General features: G+C 37.4%; 2 protein-coding genes across 2 annotated transcripts in view; one reads left to right on the forward strand and one right to left on the reverse strand.

Annotated features, from left to right (window-relative positions):
• Positions 1-4590: 4590 nt before the first annotated feature.
• Positions 4591-21020, reverse strand: LOC111864902 (dynein intermediate chain 3, ciliary). The gene is made up of 9 exons (XM_023852502.2): positions 20770-21020; positions 18952-19113; positions 16832-17093; positions 15380-15633; positions 11662-12014; positions 8909-9044; positions 8043-8189; positions 6110-6304; positions 4591-4988 (listed from the first exon to the last, which is right to left on the reverse strand). The coding sequence occupies exons 1-9, from the start codon at positions 20950-20952 to the stop codon at positions 4788-4790; spliced, it is 1893 nt and encodes a 630-aa protein (XP_023708270.1). The 5' UTR covers positions 20953-21020; the 3' UTR covers positions 4591-4787.
• Positions 8957-21975, forward strand: part of LOC111864901 (sentrin-specific protease 1) — a 38628-nt gene continuing 25609 nt past the window's right edge. The window contains exon 1 of the mRNA XM_023852501.2: positions 8957-9023. Within this exon, the coding sequence (XP_023708269.1) occupies positions 9013-9023 (11 nt within the window). The 5' untranslated portion in view covers positions 8957-9012. The remainder of the gene's footprint in view (positions 9024-21975) is intronic.

Here is a 21975-nt window from a genome sequence, read left to right on the forward strand (position 1 = left end):
GTAATGAGGTGCTTATGCTTAGAGCGCAGAAAAGTTACCGTGTAACTGAATTATTACTATGTTCCAGGCCTCACTTACCGCCCAGCCCACACTCACGTCCCACAGTAGAAGTAAAAACAGCGTTTTCCAGCCTGGGTCGCAACTAACTTCGTCTCATGTGACACACAACCTAGAAACCCGCTCTACAGTATCAAGTTTCGAATATTTAAAAACGAATCTTGCAACGCATCACCATAATTGACGAAAGAAGACCGAAATTTGACTAACATAAGACAATCGTGGCCACACGTGCAAAAGTGAGAGATGTGGCATTAGTTCTGACCGCGTGGTCCTTGTTATTTTTCTTTTGAATTTATTGCGAAGTTGGGGCACTCTGCTACAAGCCGGAAGGTCTCGGGTTCAAGTCCCGATGAGGTCATTGGATTTTTAATTGACCTAATCCCTCCAGCCGCACTATGGCCCTGTGTTCGACTCAGAGTCTAACAGAAATGAGTACCAGTAATCTTCCTCGGGGGTAAAGGGCGGCCGGCGCGTAAGACTGACAACCTTACCGCCATCTGTGAGCCGATTATCTAGAGAAAATGTGGGATCCTCGACGTCTCACAACTCCATGGGCCTCCACGGCCTGTTACAGGGATAGCTTTACTTTACTTTTTTTATTGCGAAGTGCCGGATTCTATTTATTGTGATAACTTATCAGTGCATAAACCGAAATCATTATGGGATATGCTGTGTTTTGTGTAGCTAGTGTTTCTGGACTCTAGGGCACAGTTTGGACGGTTTGGACCGCCTACTCACAACTCATTCCACCCTCCGACCCATCTATACCGATCCTAACACACCACAAGTGCACCACTTTGTTGTAAAGATATACACGTACGTAAATTGCATGCGTTCCAAACCAATAGAAAAGCGGCATGAAGCATGTCGCCTTCTGGGATGTAGCGGCGTGTGGAGGAACGTATCGCCTCCATCTTCAGGATATAAGAAATCCGCGAGCGATGAACCAGCGTGAGCAGGTGTCTATAGACTCCAGCTCAAATACCCTGAAGATGGAGGTGATACGTTCCTCCGAAACGTCGGTTAACAAAATATCTACACGGCTCCACATCCCAGAAGACGGCATTCTTCATAGTCACCGCCGTGAAAACCTAAAATCTTACAGTAGAAAGCTTTTTATAACCCTGAACTTACCTTCTTGTGAGTTTAACTTTTCTTTATTTGTTCACTTACAGTTTCATGACAGATTAGGATAAGTTGGCAAATTTCTGGTGTTTAGGCAAAGCTAAAAGAAAAGAGGTAAACTTGGGCCGGTGCTTAACCAGTTACGCACTACGCTATTAAGACGTATGGGGGAGTGTAGGTATAGCTCCACCATTGACAACTGTAGTAGATTTTGACAGGTCAGCTTCATGTCCTGACTCCTGTACCCCCGGTAACCACTGGATGGGGGGGCTGAGTGGGCCCCAAAACTGGTTTGGATATTGTAGAGTATCGAAAAATGTTTTGCCGCTGCCGAGCATCGAACCCAGCCGTCCATCCCATAGCCCGTCGCTATACCAATTCAGCTATTCCAACTCCTGATATTCTTTAGGCCTGTAGCGACATTTGTGCTGCCCAAAGGCAAAAATGGCCCCCCCGAGGCCCAATTACAGGGCATTCCTGAGCAACCCATGCCGCCCTGCTACCTATGCCATTGATCGTAAAGAATGCATTATTATGTCCGTTGCAGTTTACACTTTGGGGTGTCGGAATTCGACCCCCCTCCCGTTCCTACGCTCCGGCTTCCTGTATAAATTACTATTCCTATGGCACAGAACTCATCTGTTATACATCAGCGTTTTAATTATGCTTTCCTGTTGTTGCTTCTGATAATTATATTGGTCTCTTGTTTCTATTCCACTCTCCTATCTGCTTGTCATACTCTCACATTTCTCTTTATAAATAATCATATTACATTCCAGTGGTTCTGTATGGGTGTGAAACTTGGTCTCTGACATTAAGGGAGGAACATAGACTGAGGGCGTTGAGAATATTTGTACTGAAGAGGGATGAAGTGACAGGATGTTGGAGAAAACTGCATAATGAGGATGAGATGGGCAGGGCATGTAGCACGAATGAGGGAGAAAAGTAATGCATAAAGAATATTGGTGGGAAAGCCAGAAGGAAAGAGACCACTGGTAAGACCAAGGCGTAGGTGGGTGGACAATATTAGAATGGATCTTAAAGAGATAGGATTGGATGGAATGGATTGGATTGATCTGGCTCAGGACAGGTACCAGTGGAGGGCTCTTGTGAACATGGTAATAAACCTTCGGGTTCCATAAAATGCTGGGAAATTCTTGAGTGGCTGCAGATTTGGCTTTTCAAGAAGGGCTCAGCTCCGTAAGTAAGTAAGTAAATACTAAAGAGTTCTTTGTCACTCTCTGACGCTCCCTGTATGCATGCCGCTGCTTATCTTTAATATGTGTGCAGTGTAACAGCTACTGAGAGTATACACCTGATGATGGCCATTTACAGCCGAAACATGTAGTGTAGAAGAAAAGAAAACAAAAGAACTACAATAAATTGTTGCACTTAGGACAGAGTTTGTGTCATACATTGTGTAGAGTGTAACAGGATGCTTAAATATAATATTGCAATATATTTGTTTGATGAGAGCTGCTCTATACTTCTTGTTTATGTTTACATTTTATGAATGATCAACTGGTGATGTGTTTGTGGGCCTGGGATGGCAACCTTAACATGTATCATCGCATTCATAAATTTTAGTGCCCAGCAACGAAAGTGTATTACCGCAAAGTATGTCATACTGTTAATTACCACCCTAGCAATTATGAATCTGAAATTATTCGTTGTTATCCTCCATATAATTGTCAAAACCAATATATTGTAACATTATATTATACATCCCTTATGGATTGATAACACACATGGCTTCAAACAACAGAATGTATGCACAAAAGTCATATCATAATACATGAAGGCATAACAAAGCAAGTACCATATACCTTTCTTTCCTCTCAGCCTTTTGAAATCTTTAAAATTAGAATAAAAGTGGCTTTCTGTTCATACAAAAACCAGTCCTCCACTCAATTGAACTAACTGCAAAACAATTAAGACACAACCTGTTAACACGTGTAAACAACGTTGCTATGTAGCTGCAGTGACGTCAAGACAGCACTACTGACACTACTGACAGCCTGTCGATCCTGTCCTACCACCAGTCAGTGCTCCCCCCCCCCCAAAAAAAGCGGGAATGGAGTTCTGAAGAATAACCACACTTCACTCATTTTTAGTATAATGCTTACAGAAGCAAATTTAAAGTTGGAGTTTTCCAGTAAGATAAGGCATCTCATTATCTTATCTTCAGAAATATTTAATATACAATATATCTTGTATTTTAAGAAACTTAAATAAGAATGAAAGAGAATTATTCAGAACCCTTTCTGATGTGACAAAAGAACTTCTTGAGAACATTATATTGTGTAATTTATCTTCATTGCCTCAGTTTTACAGTTGCTTTCCATATTCAGGACTTTTCCAAAATCATCACTATCATCATCGTCGTCGTCCTCAACATAGCTGCCTGTGCTGCCACCACCACCACTACTACTAGTTTGGTCTGGAGATATGGTGATGAAAGGGAATACCTTGTAAATAGTTTCTAATTTAGGAGTGCACAAAAGTTTGGTGAAAAGAAAAAGCCTTTTTATGACTTGTATTTAATAACTTAATTATAATTTTAATATACAGTACACGTTATTTTAGTTCAGACAAGTGTCGGATACAATATACATTAATTTGAATATGATTATATTTAAATTTATAACAAATTCTCTTATATAGCTCAGTTTACAGGAGCATCTCAGGAGACACCTGGTTCATTACATACATGTATGACATGGTGGCATGAAATGTTCTTAGTTCTTACTTCTTTTATGGCAAATTCAAGCAGATCCAGATACAGGTTGAGAAGTAGATTCACAAACCTTTGGATATAGAATGTGTCACATATTAGAAAAAATGTTCTAATTAATCATTGGAACAAGTCTAGGTAACCTAATATGAAATATATATAACACAGACATAGAACATAAATAAATATCATTACAAAAATTGAATGCAAATGAAAAACGTATTAACCATTTATACAATAAAATTCCTCCAGTGCAAAACCAGATATCTTCTTAATGTAGTATTATAGCGGCCTCCGTAGTCTAGAGGTAACGTTCCCACCTCATGACTCGTGGTACGCGGGTTCATATACCCAGCGGAGGTCGTCGAATTTTTAAGGGCGGAAAAATTCAGGGAACAAGTCCTCCGGGAGGGACTTTAAGCTGTGTGTCCCCATGTCGTAACTTTACGGCACGTAAAAGAACCTCATATCCCCAAAGGGGATCACTGAGCCAAATTCCAGGACGTTTCCCGCTCAACAATAGCCTCTAAGGCCTCTGATAGATGGGGGAAGCATTATAGACACCGCTAAGCAAGTGGCCGAACTCGCTTGCTCGGCGGTACTGATGGTACGCACCATTTATCGGTAGGGTATAGAGACTGCTAGAATATCATAGAGGGAAGCACAATAGATCAAACTGGTTGCGGTGCATGGGGAAACCCACCCTCTCTAACTAACTAACTAACTAACTAATGTAGTATTATAGTCAACAAATCCCTGGATGCTGTAAAATTTTGTTAGATACAATTTAGCATTTCTTCTCGATCAGTATTCTTTCATGGACAGAACAACTCTGAATCAAAGAAGAGAGATTCACTAAAATTGAATTTCACTGTTGTTTAAAGTCGTCGCCTTCTACATCTTGATCCTCGTCACAGTCTTCCTCTTCAAAATTTGCACCTTCAAATTCATCTTTCAAAAATCTGTTCTTTTTCCTCCCAGTTTCTTCCGAACTTGCTACTTCAGGCTTAATTCCATATTCTTCATCTTGTTCTGATGCTTCTGTTTCAGCCTTCAGAGCAGCCAGTTCCTGTAAGATCAAATGTAAAAAAGATATACCTCTAATGTTACAGTTATGATTTATTTTATCCGTCTTCTAGTGCATACATTCATCTATCCCCTCTTCTCACTCGCACTACATGTTTCGGCACAAAAGTGCCATCTTCAGGTGCTGATCCAATCCACGACAAACTAGTTCATTGCATGCCTTGTCTATACATACTAAAATAACTAAAATATATAACACACGCAGTCACAGGAGCAAGACGCAACACAGAGCACAATACACGATAGTGAAAGAGTGCTCCAACAGAAGATGATAGACGTGACTCGCGTAATGAAACACGACGTAGGAATGAAATATCCTGTACAATTTTAATATTTTAACACTTAACATTTATCAGTATATATGATAAATATATATTTTAGTTATTTTAGTATGTATAGACAAGGCATGCAATGAACTAGTTTGTCGTGGATTGGATCAGCACCTGAAGATGGCACTTTTGTGCCGAAACATGTAGTGCGAGTGAGAAGAGGGGATAGATGAATGTATGCATTAGAAGACGGATAAAATAAATCATGGACTTAAATCAGTGCAACAGGACGCTAAAATATAACATCTCTAATGTTACAGTTATGAAATGAAAATGGTGTTAAAGATGTACATCATTTGTTATGTGAAACAATAAGTTAAATTTAATCGGTCTTGTTTCGTCATAGAAAAGGGTGTAGGGTGTTATAGGTAGCTAAACTATATATAATATTTGGGTTGCAACCAAAAAATAATATAAGAGTCAGACTTATTCAAGCATGAAGCAAAAATCAGAGTCGTTCAGTCATGACACCAGGCCCACTGACCTACTAACTTGGTTGCCTATAACTATTTCATTTACTCAGGTATTAAGCATGTGAAAGACATATTACCCTAATCTAATATTAAACATGTATCACTTGTATTCACTTCATGAAGTCTTTGAAATTTAACAGTTTCTTTAAACATCCGATTACTCTCCAGCTTATCAGACTTCACAGACCTTCCTTCTTCTTCCTTCTCCCACAAGCCTTAACCAAACTGCTGTTCAGGCAGAAAAATCACGAGTAGTCTAGCTATTCACTTAGTAGAGTTAGGGTCTGCAGATTAAATATTACCATTTCAATAACAGTGAAGAATTCTTTCTCGGCATTCTGGACTGCTGGATCTGAAATTAAGGATGGTTTATTCAACGTTTCTCTTTCTAAAATATCTCGGTGTGAGTTGTCAGCAATCTTTGTTCTTTGACGCAGTCTTATTTCTCGATTTCTTGCTTCAAGAATCTTTTCGCGGCGACCTTCGCGATCCAACATCTGGAATTAAAATTTATGTTCTTATAATCTAGTTGCAGATTAACTTGGAATTATAAGCAAGTTAAAATGTGCATTCTGATGATATCACTAATGTAGAATTCTGGTAAATATATATTACCATCTCAATGCAAATTTTATTTCTGTCATTAGTATATGTCATGCCTTACTACGACATAAGGGGGCACGTGGTAGCATAGTTGGTTGAGGCACTATGCTGCAAGCCAGAAGCTTGCGGGTTAAAGTCCTGATGAGGTCATTGGGTTTTATTCAATTGACCTAATCCTTCCAGCCACACTATGGCCCTGAGGTCGACTTGGCCTCTAACCGAAATGAGTACTAAGAATATTCTTGGAATATTCTTGGGGGTAAAGGGTGGCCGGTGCATAGGGCTGACAGCGTTGCCGCCATCTATGAGCCAATTGTCTAGAAAATGTGGGAACCTCAACATCTCACAACCCTATGGGCCTCCATGGCCTGTTACAGGGATACCTTTACTTACTTACTACGACATATTCTGACTGTATACGGTCATCATCAGGTATATGTTTTCTTATTAAAGCACTACACAAGTGGACAGCTCAATAACATAACCAGAAAGAGAGTTGTAATGTTTACATGCCAGTACAATACATTAGACCAACACTTACACGAGCAGAATATAAAAATATAAACATGTACTTGATGATGGTCATATATGGCTGAAACATGTTGTACTAGGATAGGATATACACTAAAGACAGAANGGTAATGTTTACATGCCAGTACAATACACTAGACCAACACTTACACGAGCAGAATATAACAACATATGTAGTGTCCACATAAGACAACCAAATGGAGCACAAAAGATTCCACACTTTAACAAATATTTTATGAAACTTTAAATTAACATTATATTAACATATGATATGCATTTGACGTGCAGTGAAACAATTTTAGCAAGAAAACATGTACTTGATGATGGTCATATACGGCTGAAACATGTTGTACTAGGATAGGATATACACTAAAGACAGAAATAGAAGTAGCATTGAGGCGGTAATATATATGTAATAGTCTTTACACTGATGCAAGAGGACGTTTAAGTATCATACTGTTACTAGGCAATGCCCACGAAATAAACAGCCATACAACAGCTGCAACAGGTAATGGCTGCAACAGACACACACAAAACAATGGAAAAGCTGTTGGGAGCAACGTTCTCTGTGTGGTCCATGCTGAGGCTATATAATGAGGGCCAGCTGCCATTAGAGGTTCCAGTCACGAGTCCCAAGGGGCTTGATTCCAATATGAACTGATCGGCCGTAAACTGCCAGTCATAAAAGTAATTTGACTCTGAATTATTGGAGAGTCTTGAGTCTTGAGACAGCAGTTAGAAGAATATGAGGTTGGTATGGAATGGCTGCCAGGCCGTGAGGACATGAGCCTGGGAGCAGAGGAATGTCCACTGGTGAAGACACAGCAGTCTGAGAAGACTTAGTTTGTGCTGTGTGCAGTGTGCGAATTAGTGACAGCACTATAGATACTTTCAGTTACAATCTTTAAGAAACCATTAAATGCAATTGCCAATTCAGACCGTGTCTGCAGTCACTCCAATCACATAACAATATTACTGACAAAGAAACTGCATACTTGAAATATGAAAATTAGATGGAATGTGATTTTATAAGTTTTGGTAAATAGCACTTATAAGAACTGCAGTATCCAAATTTCCTTTCCATTTAGAGTTTTAACTTACAGCAGTTAACAGCACTTTGTCATTGCGTTGTGTTGCAGCAAGATTTTCAGAGAACTCCGCAAGGTATGAAGTCCCCATATTGTTACCAACTGCAACTAACTGACCCTGGTCATGTACTCTGAGGTTACTCAATTGATAATCACAAACCTGGAATACACACAGAATATTTATTAAATATGATAACTTCTGCAGCTTGTATAATAATATGCTAGCTACCATGACCTTGGTTTTAAGACCTTAATTGGTTGGCAGAATTAGTATGCTGTATCAGTAATATCCTTGCTGCAAATTTCTGTATTCACCCAAATTATATGAATTTAAGGTTCTTAGTCTCTTTTAGCCAGTCCTTTCTTCCAGCATGGACTACCATTTGGCAGACAAAAAAGCATCTACAAGAGTCTGTACATGAGGTGAGCTGTTTGTTCTGAAATAGCAGGTTTGAGCGTCATTCTGCAATCAGTATATCCACCATCACACAAATCTAATATATGGTTACTAATTATGTACATGTTTTATCACTACTAGCAACATGTTCTGACTTGAACATCATCATCAGGCTTTATTATATCCATTCAAATGAAACTGCTATTACTGTTGATGTTGTAGATACTGGCCAGCATATTATCAGGTTTTGTGCTAATTTATATTTAAAAACTTTGTAAAATTATGTAATCAGTATAAATACTTGACATGTGAACCAGATACTTTAACAGTGACTTATACAAAATTATATATTTTATAATAATTTTAAAACACTTATTTAATGGGTCAAACTTTTATCAATTAGTATGAGATTCTCTCATGCCTTATTCTGAATAATATATTAGATTATCAGTTCGTTTTCCTTCCTTCAATATATGCTTTACCTTTACACTGATCACTGCTTCCTTTTGATTCCGCAGAATATCCCAAGCATCAAGTGAACCATCCATTCTTGTAGTAAAGAACACAGAAGATCTTGTTGGACTCCATGCGCCATCTGTAAGTTGAGCTTGATGATTGCTACACAATCAACAGAAAAGTACCATCAGTCATGTAACTTTAACACATATATTCCTGCTGTTTTCTTATGGTTTTCTGGCATGTGTGGAGGGTGGAACATGAGAAAGAGGAATAAGGAGTGAGAAACAGGATTACTAATGAGAGATCTAAAACAATTAAAAATCATATATAAACTGATTAGGATTGTTGTCTTATTTGACAGCCATAATTATGTATGAATGAATGTAGGTTTTATTTCTTCCAGTGTGTGTCACATGGACAGTGTTTATGAACAAAGTATGAATGAAAATGTCACAAAAAGTGTTCTGTCATAAAACAGTGTAATGAACCACTTGGAAAAGTAAGTACTAAGAGGAATTCACTTCAGTTTCACAGCCATACAGTTAATAGAAAGCAACAACATGTCTAATCTAATCAGAGTCTGCAACTGTTATATGCACTATTTAACAAACATGTTTTGAGAATACACTATCAGTCAACCTGGTGTATCTATTTCTTCAGAGTAACAATGTTTTTCATTCTGTTTTAGAAAAACTGAATGAATAAGTAAAGACTCAGTTATACCTGGGGCTGTGTATGAATTTCATGGTCAAGGGGAAAAGAGGAAGGCAGTAGCAGAAGCAGAATTGGAAAGGAATAAAAGGAAAAATAATAGACAATTAGGGAATGTGTACACTGTGGCTATGAATCTGGATGTCAGAACTAGAAGGGTCAAAGAGAGAGGTTGTTCCAAGTGCGCCAAGAAGTTTACCACAAATTTCAGTGAACACGACAGGCACCACATTCACAAAGCATACTGGGCGCTTGGGAATACTGAAATTAATCGACAGTACCTGAGGTATTTATTTGAAGAATGCAGAAAAGAGAGTGAAGGGGGTTAACAAAGTGAAATGTTATGTGGGGGATGAAGCTGCAGGAAAAGGGGCTGAATTGAATTTGCATCACGCATGTCTGACTTTCTTGGAGATGTGGCACATGACAAAGTGATAACATTGTTTTCTGATATCCGCAGTGACCACAACAAGACCGTTAACATATTATAATGTTTCTGCACACTGTGAAAACTTTGAGCATACTGACAATAAACTAATGCTTTTTGAGCCATGGTGCTCGGAAAAGGAGGTAGGCTCCATGCATACCAATACTGAAAAACACATTAGACATGCTGATATATGATGTATTTGACCCTGTGGGCTGTTATACCATGGTATGTATGACATCAACAAAGCACAATTTAACAGAGATGAAATATGTTACTTTCACTGAACTTGAGAAAGGAAAGATAGAAAAAAACGAAGGTTGATGTAAATGAGGAGACTGTAAATTGTATGGCTACAACACAGTAACGATGGACCTCAACATATATTTCTTAAATGTAAATGAGTTTACGTACTGCAGCGAACTGAACATCAAGCTTCAAGTAGCTTGGTCCCTTACCAGTGAGCGCAAAGAAGGCAGTATATCTGAAAAATTTATGACAGAAATGTATAAAACCGAAGAAGTACCACAAGTTTTATAAAAATCTTACAGCAAAGAGTAAAGTAATGTGGATGACTAGAAGGAATAAAAATACGATTTTAATAATAAGTGTGTTCGCTCTTTTCTTTCTACTTGATTTACTTTCGCAAATTTATTACAAACATTGTCATCGTCATCATTGTTGTTGTTATTCTTGTTGCCGTTGTGTTGTCATTGTTGTTGTTGTTATATTGTCTATTATCATCAGCAACATGGTTTTCATATCAGTTTTTCATGTAATTTGATTACTTCCAAAATATTAAAGTAACTGCAGATGATTATTCTAATATTAAATTTTTATGAAAGGAAATAAGGGTTTTTGGAAAAATAAGGAAATTTTTTATATTGTGACAATTTAAGTGACCCTTGGATTAGGTATTGGATTTACTGACCACTTTAACACACAACTCGCAATTACACTTAATTATAACGACATCACTTATTTCCAAACTTCACAAATTATGACAGCACACACTGTCTTTTCAAGCCTGCACTGTCTTCATTAATAGTTGCCGTTCCCTTGCAGCGGCCATCTGTTCTTGCTTATTAAGAATCTGCTGCCTAGCAATGGATGGTGTTACCTTGTTTCTTTCACGGCCATTGCCTAAATATGAATGTTGTTTCATAGCTGTTTGCTAGCAACGGTCTCTCTCCAGCTCCACAATTCTTGCTTGCCTCTGACTTGAGACTTTCCTGGAATGGTAATATTGGGTCGTTCTAATTTATTCACAAGAGGTGTTGTCATCATGTTTTATAAAACATATTGTGGCATATTTGTTCCAAGCAAGAACTGTGGAGCTGGAGATGGGCCGTTGCTAGCAAAGGACTGTTAAACGACAAATTATATCTGAATATGTTTTAAATTGACAAAAAGGGGTTTTAAAACTTATTCATTGCTAAACAACAGATAAATAATGAGGCCAGTGGATACTGTAACACGATTTGAGCCAGTGTTTCTAAACAGTGTCTGTTTGATTACTGCAGACTTTAAAATCATTTTCTCAAAACACAGCTGGTCCCAAGCCAACACTATCTTCTTAACAAAAATGTTGAAATGGTTTACTGCATTCCTGTCAGTATACACAGAATAATGGCTTACCATGTCCACATTATTGATGACTCCTTGCAGTCTTCTGACCAAATGCGTGCCATCCAGTCTCCAATAGTAAGAAAATTCTTAACAAAAGATGGATTTCTCTGAAGGGCATATACAGGCCCAACATGTGCAGTATACTTGGACACAATTTTTTCAGCAGGAGTTTTGCCTTTACGGTTACAACTAATTACACACCCATTCTCTGTACCGACCATAAATCGTGTTGGAATTGTCCCTTCATATTCAAGACACGAAGCTCCAAGGGCTCGACTTAGAATTTGCTCTTCACCTTTGACTATGTCAAGTATTAGTGTTTCACTTGGTTCATTCAGCTTCCTTGTATCCCACCATTTAACCTGTTAAATAAAAATGAAAATATTATAAATTAAACTCAGTACAATCTTTCCATTCAACATAGCATTAAGAAGATATAGAAGAAAAATATATATTTCAAAATTGCTCATTATTTTCTTCCGAATATTTTTATCTGCATTATATAAAATACTAGCAATGCCCATATGCAGATGAGCATACCTACAGCCACCATCCAAAAGACAATTTGGCCAGTGGCCCATAGGTGTAGAATTTGCAAGCTGGAAAAAGCATTGTCATACAGTCTGCAATTAATATGTAAGCTGGCATAAATATGCTTCTTGTTTGTAATTCTAACTTACCCACAATGAGAGAAATGAAGATACAAGTAACACATTCATACAACATGTAAGTTCCCAAACACACTCTTAAGATAGCAGTTACGGTGAACTCCAGCAAGCATCATGCAGCCTCTACCTTACAATTTCATACGTATAAAGCGATAAGTAAATTATAGAAATCATTTATTAATTCAATTTTTATGTTGGTCACATACAACACAGCTGCGATAGCTCAGTCAGTATATTGACGTGCTATGTGCTAGATGATGGATTCAAAATTTCTCTTCTCTACAACATCCAGACTGGGGCTGTGGCCCACCCAGACTTCTAGCCAATGGGTACCTGGAGCTTTTTCCCCTGGGGTAAAGCATGAGGGGTGTGAAGCCGACCACTCACCTCCATTTAGTGCTGAGGTCAAAAATGGTACAGCTATACCTCACTCCCAACATACATCTTCATGGTGTTGAGCTTAATTAATTAATCTCAGGGACAACTTAACTTTTAACATATACAATCCAAATATACTCACTGCTGTTTTAAATATAATATCAACAACCCTGAATTAATTCTTGCAACAGTTACAAACAGCAAAACTGTCCTTTGGCATTTAAAAACCATCTTCAGTGTAAAACAGTTACCTTACATGTGTGTAGTAAACATCCGGTGCATTATGCTTACTGCTTATGCGAGTAAGAAGTCATGGCCACACCAAGAATAGTGATAATCAATGCAAACCCAGTGCACATTCTACAGGCTTAAGGTTAGGTATAGTGTTGGTATAGTGCACAATATGTGCAGCTGAATGACACTGAACATGGCATTTTACATGCCAATCCCCTATCAAGAACAAATGTAACAGTGAATAATGTGTTGTGGGTATCTTATTTAAAATCTAATGGTGTAGCACACTACAGTTTGGAACATAAACTTTCCATTTTACAGCTTCACTGGGCTTCTGGTTCAGCCACTGCCAATGCTAATCATGTAGCAGAAAGATTTAAACAGATTTAGCCTTGTATCATTATATATATCAGATCACTGATTTAAATCTTTTATATAATCTCTTTCTGAAATAAGCTGCCCTGTCTTATGTCTGCAATGTTCTACCATCATTCATAACCCTCAAAAGTAAATGTTGAATGAATGTGTGTTGAATCAAATTGACATCCCATATCCCTTGAAAGATTTAATTTGCCAGTCAGTTACTACTGAAATAAAGGTTGTGCCATAGCTCAAGCAGTTAGCCGCTGGCTTCCCACCATGGCAGCCCGGGTTCAAGCCTGGGTCTAGTCATGTGGGATTTGTGATGGACAAAGAGGCGCTGGGGCAGGTTTTTTCTGAGTACTTCGGTTTCCCCTGCTAATCTTCATTCCACCAATTGCTCCACAATCACCATCATCTGTCATCTGGGGCTGGTACAATCAGCCGCCATTAGTGGCTGGAGTACCAAGTGGACTCATCCCACTAAGAAAAAAAATACTACTGAAATGTCTACAATTATGCTCTTTCTGTAACAGAAACAGAAATAAATTAATGTATGTAGTTGGTTCCATTTTGTTACAGATAGAAACACAGCACTGCAAAGATATTTTTGTGATTTAGATAGAGGAAATTAAAATTACAATTTTTTCTTTATGTTTTGTTAAATGGTTACATACCAAAAAATACTTATGAAATACAAAACTTTTTTATATAATGAGACACTTTGAAAAAAAAACAATAAAATCTTATTTCAGCTTCATGTAAAGTATGGTGTATTTGACAGATACAAATTCAAATAAAAACTGAATATAGTGTGTTTGCTCTCATATTTAAAAGAAAACATTAAACATGTGCCATAGTAAGAAACACAATAAATCTACTGATTAATTAACCAGTTCAAAGTTAGCAAATATTCAGCCCCAACAGCTTACCAAACCATAAAGATGCTTGGATACATCAAAAACAAACAAACATGAACAGCAAGAAGTAAAATGTGAACTTTTGGAACAGGTTCCTGCATATTGCATGATGGCCAGCTTGACTTAACAATAATTTGCTTCACTGATTTATAATGGTTTAAGTGATCATTAGAGCATTCAGAATAATAGATTTATGTTTCCTAAAAGTTTCATTTAATACAGTCTGTTTGTAGAATATCATGTTTAGTTTCTGGTACGTAAGCAACAGTCATCACATCTGTTGTTAATATCACACATGTCTGTCAGTCATGTTAAGGATGAGAGCTAATGAAGAGCTATATAGGATTTGAGGTTCTCACAGTGGTGGCTACAAAGCATTCTATCTTCTGGAATATAATGCTCTGTAGTCCACAGAAAGTAACAAAGTGAGCTCTGTTTGATACATGTTTCATGCTGGTTTCTCGCTTGGCTTATTCTTCAGTTGACTTTCAATAGACTACAGTGTTATATTCCAGAAGGCAGAAACTATAATGATTAGCCAACAGATGTTAGAAGTGCCAGTCTGGGTGATTCTGGATCTAGAATTAAAGTCAGGGCTCTCTGAAGGGCTTGAACAAGATAAGGGGTACATAATTTACATGGAAGTAGGGTGAAGTGCTTGCAATGATGGGAGGTTGTCTCCCCCCCCCCTTCCACAACTTTTTGCTTTGAGGACTTAATTTAAAATTTATATTTTTTAATATAATTGTGAACATGTCTTGTGGATACTTTTAGTGATGGTACTGTGTGACATGAAGTGTCTTCTTTTCACTCATCAACCTTAACCCTCTGTCTCACTGTGGCACAGTGTGACAGAATATCCACTTTCACAAAACGGTATGAAGAAAATATCTGCAAATCTTTTGTATCATTGCCATGTAATACAGTACACACATATGCCAGACAGATGCAGTAATCATTTCATCATTTTGGAAACATTCTTAAATCTACTATGAATCAAATCTAGAGGTAGACCCTTCTTGATGATACATCCCCCCATGACATGGATGCAGGGGTTGGACTTTGGGAACAGTTTGTTTGTCAACCCACATAAAACAGAAATGATGCTAAAAGCAGGAGGAGAATAAGAGGAAGAAGCTGCAGTAAGTAAAGATGAATATTTCTTACCTGTCCATCAGTAGATGATGAGAAAAACTCAGTTCCTGACTTGGAATTTATCCATAAAACACTGTATACAGGATCTCTGTGACTAGGCTCTAAAATGCTCATATCCACAGGTGTTGAGCCTTTTCTTACATCCCAGAATGCTACCTGCCCACTGAACATACCACTGACTAAGCAGTTCACATCTTTAGGGTTATATTCCAGGCAGACTATAGGCACTGAAGGCTTCAATATTAGCTGAGGCTTATTTGGATTTTCTGCAGGGAAAGCAGTAACTTAGATTAAACAGCAAATCTAATGCTCTGCTTTGCCATTTAATTGTACCATATCCTGACAGTGGCAGGCCAAGTAATTTAAATGCCTTTTGAATCATTATGTCTTACTAAATGAGGCATGGCAACAGCCATGTCATGTTACTGTGTTCTGCTGCTGCCATAATATGTGACACAGGTTTAATACATAAAGTACTCTGCACATAAAAATTTGCAGTTCACTGAAATAATACAGGAGAATAATAACAAGACAACTAATATTATCTGTTGGCTGTGCTATGCATAATCAGGGAATGTTAGCTAAGGGACAATATGCATCATCTGATATCTATCCTCTACTATATTTTGGAAATGTCTTTGAAGGTAATATTTACAGCAGCAGAAATGCATTTCATAAGGAGGAAACCAAGAGACACCCTTTCAAACATTACAAGAAATGAAATTATAATAGAACTGCAAATTCCACAAATACAGAAGAAATGAGAAAGACCCATTGACAGGATGAACTCTGACAGGATAAGAAAAGAAAAAGATATTAAAATACCAGTCAAAAGGAAAAAGACGTTGAGGAAGACCCTGAAGAGATGGTTATTATAATTGGTGGTGGTGGCAAATGGCGATAGTAGTGCTGGTGGTGGATGTATGACCTACTACCCAAATTACTTTAAAATACTGTAGGCAATGTGCAAGAGTAAAATTGGAAGTTTGAGTAACATATTGTGGTGTTCTGTGCTGCTGATGAATTATGAAAGTGCATCTTCAACTACTGTAGATTTAATAGAGAAAGAACGTGTTAAAAGTTGCAGGCAGGTGATTTAATATTGAACATACTGATGTCACTGGTTTATAATTTATTAAATTCCTGTACAGTAATTTGCTAGACCAAAGCCACTAACATAGTGTGATGACAGCAATGAACAGTAAATAATATGGTATTACCTGAACAAGTTCTTGGAATTGCTTTTAAGATAAGTACAAAGTTTCCAACCACTGAATGTAAACATATCTATGGTACTGTTACCTATATTTGAAGAGGTGGCAGACAGCTGGACAAACATACATATCTCACTAACAGAGTTTGAAAGATGGAAAAGGATTCCTCTGGAAGCTCAAAAACCAAAAAAATGCTGTCCCTTATTGCTTTTTACTCTTACTGAAGTCAACTTTATCACCTGTCACTCACCTACTTCCCATATATAGGAGAATGTGGACAGATCAGGTGATCTTCGTTGGAATTCTAAGTTGCAATGTGATACTGCCAGCCGAGTTCCACCATCAGGAGACCATGACAGATGAGTGACAGGCCTCTTCACTTTATTTGGATCTCGATAAACATTCAGTGTACGAGCTGAACATCGTTCCATAAGTGTAGCTGATTCAACATCTTCAAAATATTCTTCATAAATATTAATGGCATTGTTTTGCAGTATACAGTGTTCCATTGCCTAAAATGAGTAAGTTCCATAATATTGTAAAATGAATTTTGTATTAAGAATTAACTGAAAGGAAGCCTGATATCAAAAATAAGGAAATTTCATAAGTCAGAGCATATACCAGAATAATAATCACTTTCTATTTACAGAAGGTATTTATTTTTTAAGTATATCTTGCTGGTTGTATCAGATTACAGAGGTCTGTCACTTGTTATTTCATCAGTTGGAATGCGAAAGATTCCAGATTCAAATTTTCAGGCTGTTCACTCATAAGTTTACAAAGTTCTCACTGTTTATTTTATCTCGAAATATACTGGTACAAAATTTGGTCATTACATATTTTCCATTTTGCATATACTGTGTTTTTCGTATATAGTCTCAGACATTTCCATGAAGTTTTCAGTGATTTTCTTCACTCCTTCCAGACAAACACTATGATAGTATTTACTGTACAGTAGATTACATCAACACAATTCCTATGTAAATTAAATAAATAAAAAGTCAACAACATTTAAAAACTATAAGAACAGTAACATTATTAACTAAAAAGCAAGCTTATAGACATATAACACAGATCTTCAGGTAAAGGTGACGTTGTCCCTGTGCTTAACTAGTACAATAGGAAGGAGTATAGGGGAGTGGATGTACAAGTACAGATCCATGTTTTCTAGACCTTGGCATTGGTTGGAAGTTAGTGGTCAGATTCATGCTACAGCCATTTTACCCCTGAGAAGAGCTCCTAGTACCAATTGGATAGGAGGCTGGGTGGGCCCCAGAGCTGATTTGAATGACGTGGATAACACAGATCTTTATTAAATGAAACTGACCAGATAATGACAACAAAATCAGACAACCCCCACCACAAGAAACAAGACAGTCAGCAAAAATAAGAAACTACCACCCAAGTAATCACATAAAAAGGGGACAATAACAAAAAGGCAAGATTAGCTCACAGAATCATGCCACTGGGACCTAATAAACATCAATGTGACTAAGGAAACCATCTGAAAATTCCAAGCATTCAAAAGGAAAACATCAAATAAGGTTGATTAAATAATCAACAAAAACAAAAATAAAAAATAAGGAAGTTGTAAAGGAAGTGGCTGTGGTTGAAGCAGTAAAGAGAATAACCTACAAATGCAACCAAGAGACTCAAAAACACAACTTGAAATTTTCCTCAGCAGAGAAGTGGCTTACTCACCCAAGTACATAATTGAATTTGGAAGCCAAGAAGCAGGAATAATCTGAGTGCCTATGGGATAGGTGTGCCCCATGACCTAGGCTGCAGGGAGGAAGGTAAAGAAAGGAAGGAAGGGGTACATTCAGAGCCGTAAAAACAGTGTTGCAAAATATGTCTATTTATTTATATGTCATATATTTATATCCAGTGCTTGAGGTGGAATGAAAATAGAACCAGGATGCCATCCCGCCCCACCTCAAGCCCTGTTTATATCTTTATATAAAGTAATGGTTCATGTCCAGTTCAGATCAATATTCCATTTTGTGATGAATTTTAGCAAAGGTTCTAAAACAAATGTAACAAAAATGTGTACAGGTGTTCGATTGGAGACTGCACAAGTATCTACTGGACAACACGGCTTTATATCTCAGAAGACAGAAATCTTCATAACCCAAATTTGTTCATCTAGGTGGGCAACAGGATGCAGCGAAGCCAATTGGTGCTTATGCTTTATTGCAATTGATGTTTTGTTGTACTTAGCCTGATTCTTCAGGAAGTCAGAAATGTGTTCTATTTTACTTTCTTTGTGGGTTTCCAAAGAAAAGTCTGTGTTATTACAAATCAGATATATATATAGTAATTCAGAATTGTAAACATGTCTAAATAGTCTTGATAGGATGCTTTACTCACATGTGTAAGCTGTAACACAGTATGAACATACATCTCATCTTTTTCAATCTTCTTCTTAAACCTCAGTGTCTGTTCCTCATCTGTTGGGTTAACTTCACGTGGCCACCCCCCTTCAGTGTGATTCATTCCACGTTGATCATACTGAGCCCTTATTGTGTTTACCTGGAAACAAGAAAATATAAATAAGATTTGAGCTTCTTCTGGTCATGATTATGTCGCTGGGAAGTGACGCCATATAGTCTAGTAGAAGTTTGGTGATATTTCAAAGGAACAGCCTGTCTCCATCTTCAGGATAGAAGCGTGAGTGATCATAGATGCAGGATATTCTTCCAAAAAGTTAGTTATCTTCTACCAGACTGCACCTAGCCACTTCAGAGAGGGGAGTATTTTCCATTAACGCTGTATATTTTATTTGACTTGAATATTTTTTATATCTGTTGCCTGTCAGCTTACAAATAACTAGACTGACAAAAACTTCAGAATTCTTTATAATATGTATTCAAAAAATGACACATATTTAGTCACGAATGCATAGAATCATGAAGGATACACCCACATTGTTTGATGTCCAGATTACATTTTAAAAACATGCATTTGAAGTATTTAAAATCATTTCTAAAACTTAATTTTTCAGCTCTCTTATCCCCTTGATTATGTTATTATGTGTTGCTGTGTTTGTTCTTGGTAGCTTCTTTAATATTTTTTTACTTCTATGTAACATGCGAACCCTATTTAGAGGTTAAACTATGAACTAAATTACACCTCTGTTCCCCCATTGGCTTATACCCATATGAAATTATATACAATAGACCATTCTAAGACTGCCTCAGCCCAAAATTTTATCTTCTCTCACCCCTGATGACATTTAAATTTTCATAAAAACAACTGGCCATCATTAAGGCATGTTCCAGTTTTCTTAGCATAGCTGTATAACAAAATCTACATTTTTTTGGTACTGTGACAGGCCTGCATAAAATTTTATGACAGCTTCAAGGGGATTTTCTTTTCTTTCTTTCTCTTTTTTCATCAAAAATTAGAGAAATGAATTAGTCCTGATATAAGTATTATAGAACAGTGTTTCTCAATCATTGGGCCGTTGCCTGATACCAGACCCTCGTCTTATAAAAAAAATACTGGGCTGTGGTCTCACAAAGGTTGAGAAACACTGTTATATACATTAAAAGAGACATTCAGACCTCTGGAAAAGGAAGCTGAGAGGAAATATGTTTTGAGCAATAAATTAATTCAAATTATTCAGACACTCTTAAATCATGGTATGATAGATGAAAGGACTGAATTAACTCATGTGTGTGTGCATCATTTTCATTATATTTTATCTGTTATTGGTATTGGTTTTGTAATCAAGTTCCTTCATATACTAATGAGGCCAATATTGCTTCTAAAATATTTACCACTGTGGAAGAATAATATTAAAGTAGATATTTGAAGAGTAGCTTATGAAGATGTGAACTAAATATGAATTGGCCCTGATAGGATATACTGATTAATCTTTCATGAAAGGAGACATTTTCCTTTCAGCTATGTAACAATCAATGATTAATCCTATCGCTCAATATTTGCATTTAATGAGAGTAGGGTCTTTAGCTTATGACTTTATTATGCCATTAACTGTTTAATAATCGGCTGCAACAGGCGAATGAATTGAACAATTTATGTAACCTGAGATTCATAAGAAAGTTATACAATGGCTGGTATAGTGGGCAAAAAAAAAAAGAAAAAAAAAGGAAAATATTTTGACCGTGGCCCTGTCACTTTTAACACGTATTAAAAGTATTGGAAATACTTTTAACAAATCACCTCATGTTCTGCAAGGACGCTGCTGCACTGAGTGCTTCGGTTAACGGGATTCTTAAATATATATCCATTATGGAACTCTCTGTTAGGCATTATATTTTCCATTAATTTCGGGCCCTCGTCTACAAAGAAGCAGGGACGCCCGAACTCCGATCTCTTCTTCGTATAAACATACTGTACATCCATAATTAACTTCAATGATCAACATCTAAAACGAAAACGTTGTCTGTCAGTCCATTTTTAAGCAGTGCGTAAAAAATGGTATACTACGGTTATATTTATATTGGTTGCCATGGGAACAGCAGACTGCACACTCCCTACGGGAAAATCATCGGAATAATGACACCCGTGACTTCTAGCTTGTGGGCACGGATATCAGTAGACGGGAATTAGTAATTATTATACACTGATCCGTGATACTGAGAGCTATGAACGCTATAAGAGAGCACTATCGAATAATCTTGCCGCCTGCTTTATGCTGGTTTCTCACTTGACTTACCCTTCGATTCTGGAGGTTGTAGCAGAAAGTTCTCCGAAGCGCCTCTTGAATGACAAAAGATACGGCGATATATATTAGTAGAATGAATTCATACGATTATTTGAAAAGAAAACAGCCTCATACTCGTATCATCACTTCCATGGACTTTGTGATCATCCATCACTTATCGATAATTTAACTTACTAACTTCATGGAGCTGAGCCTTTCTTGTGAAACCGCCAGTTGAGTAGCTACTCAGGAACTTTCCAACATTTTATTGAACCCGAAGGTTCATTACCCTGTTGAAAAGAACTCTCCACTGGTCTCTATCCTGAACCAGTTCAATCCAGTCCATTCCACCCCATTCTATCTCTCTGAGATCCATTTTAATTTTATCCGTCCACCTACGTCTTGGTCTTCCTAGTGCTCTCCTGTCTTCTGGCTTTCTCGTCAGCATATGTGCATTTATCTTTTCCCCATTTGTGCTACATGCCCTACCCATCTCATCCTCCTTGACTTGATCATTCTAATAATGGCGAAGAGTTCAAGTTATGAAGTTCGTCAGAGTGCAGTGCAGTTGTCGAATCCGATGACGCGGAGAGACTACCACGTAAAACTATAACAAATGTTTATTGCTATTATAACGGATATTACAGACGATGAGGGAAGCAGAGCATGCCCGAAGAATACTGGCGAAAACTCCCTTCATAGCCGACTAGCCTCAGTTGGTG

Source organism: Cryptotermes secundus, unplaced genomic scaffold (assembly GCF_002891405.2).
Source record: "Cryptotermes secundus unplaced genomic scaffold, Csec_1.0 scaffold62, whole genome shotgun sequence".
In the NCBI taxonomy this organism is placed as follows: Eukaryota; Metazoa; Arthropoda; class Insecta; order Blattodea; family Kalotermitidae; genus Cryptotermes; species Cryptotermes secundus.

Bases quoted from the DNA above. Each gene is read 5' to 3' on its own strand.
- LOC111864902 (XM_023852502.2), bottom strand. From the start codon at position 20,952: ATGGATGTACAGTATGTTTATACGAAGAAGAGATCGGAGTTCGGGCGT. The intron at 12,015-15,379 runs GTAAGAAATATT...TTTATTTAACAG, and splicing joins CATCATCTACTGATGGACAG to GTTAAATGGTGGGATACAAG. The intron at 8,190-8,908 runs GTAAAGCATATA...TGTGTATTCCAG, and splicing joins AAGCAGTGATCAGTGTAAAG to GTTTGTGATTATCAATTGAG.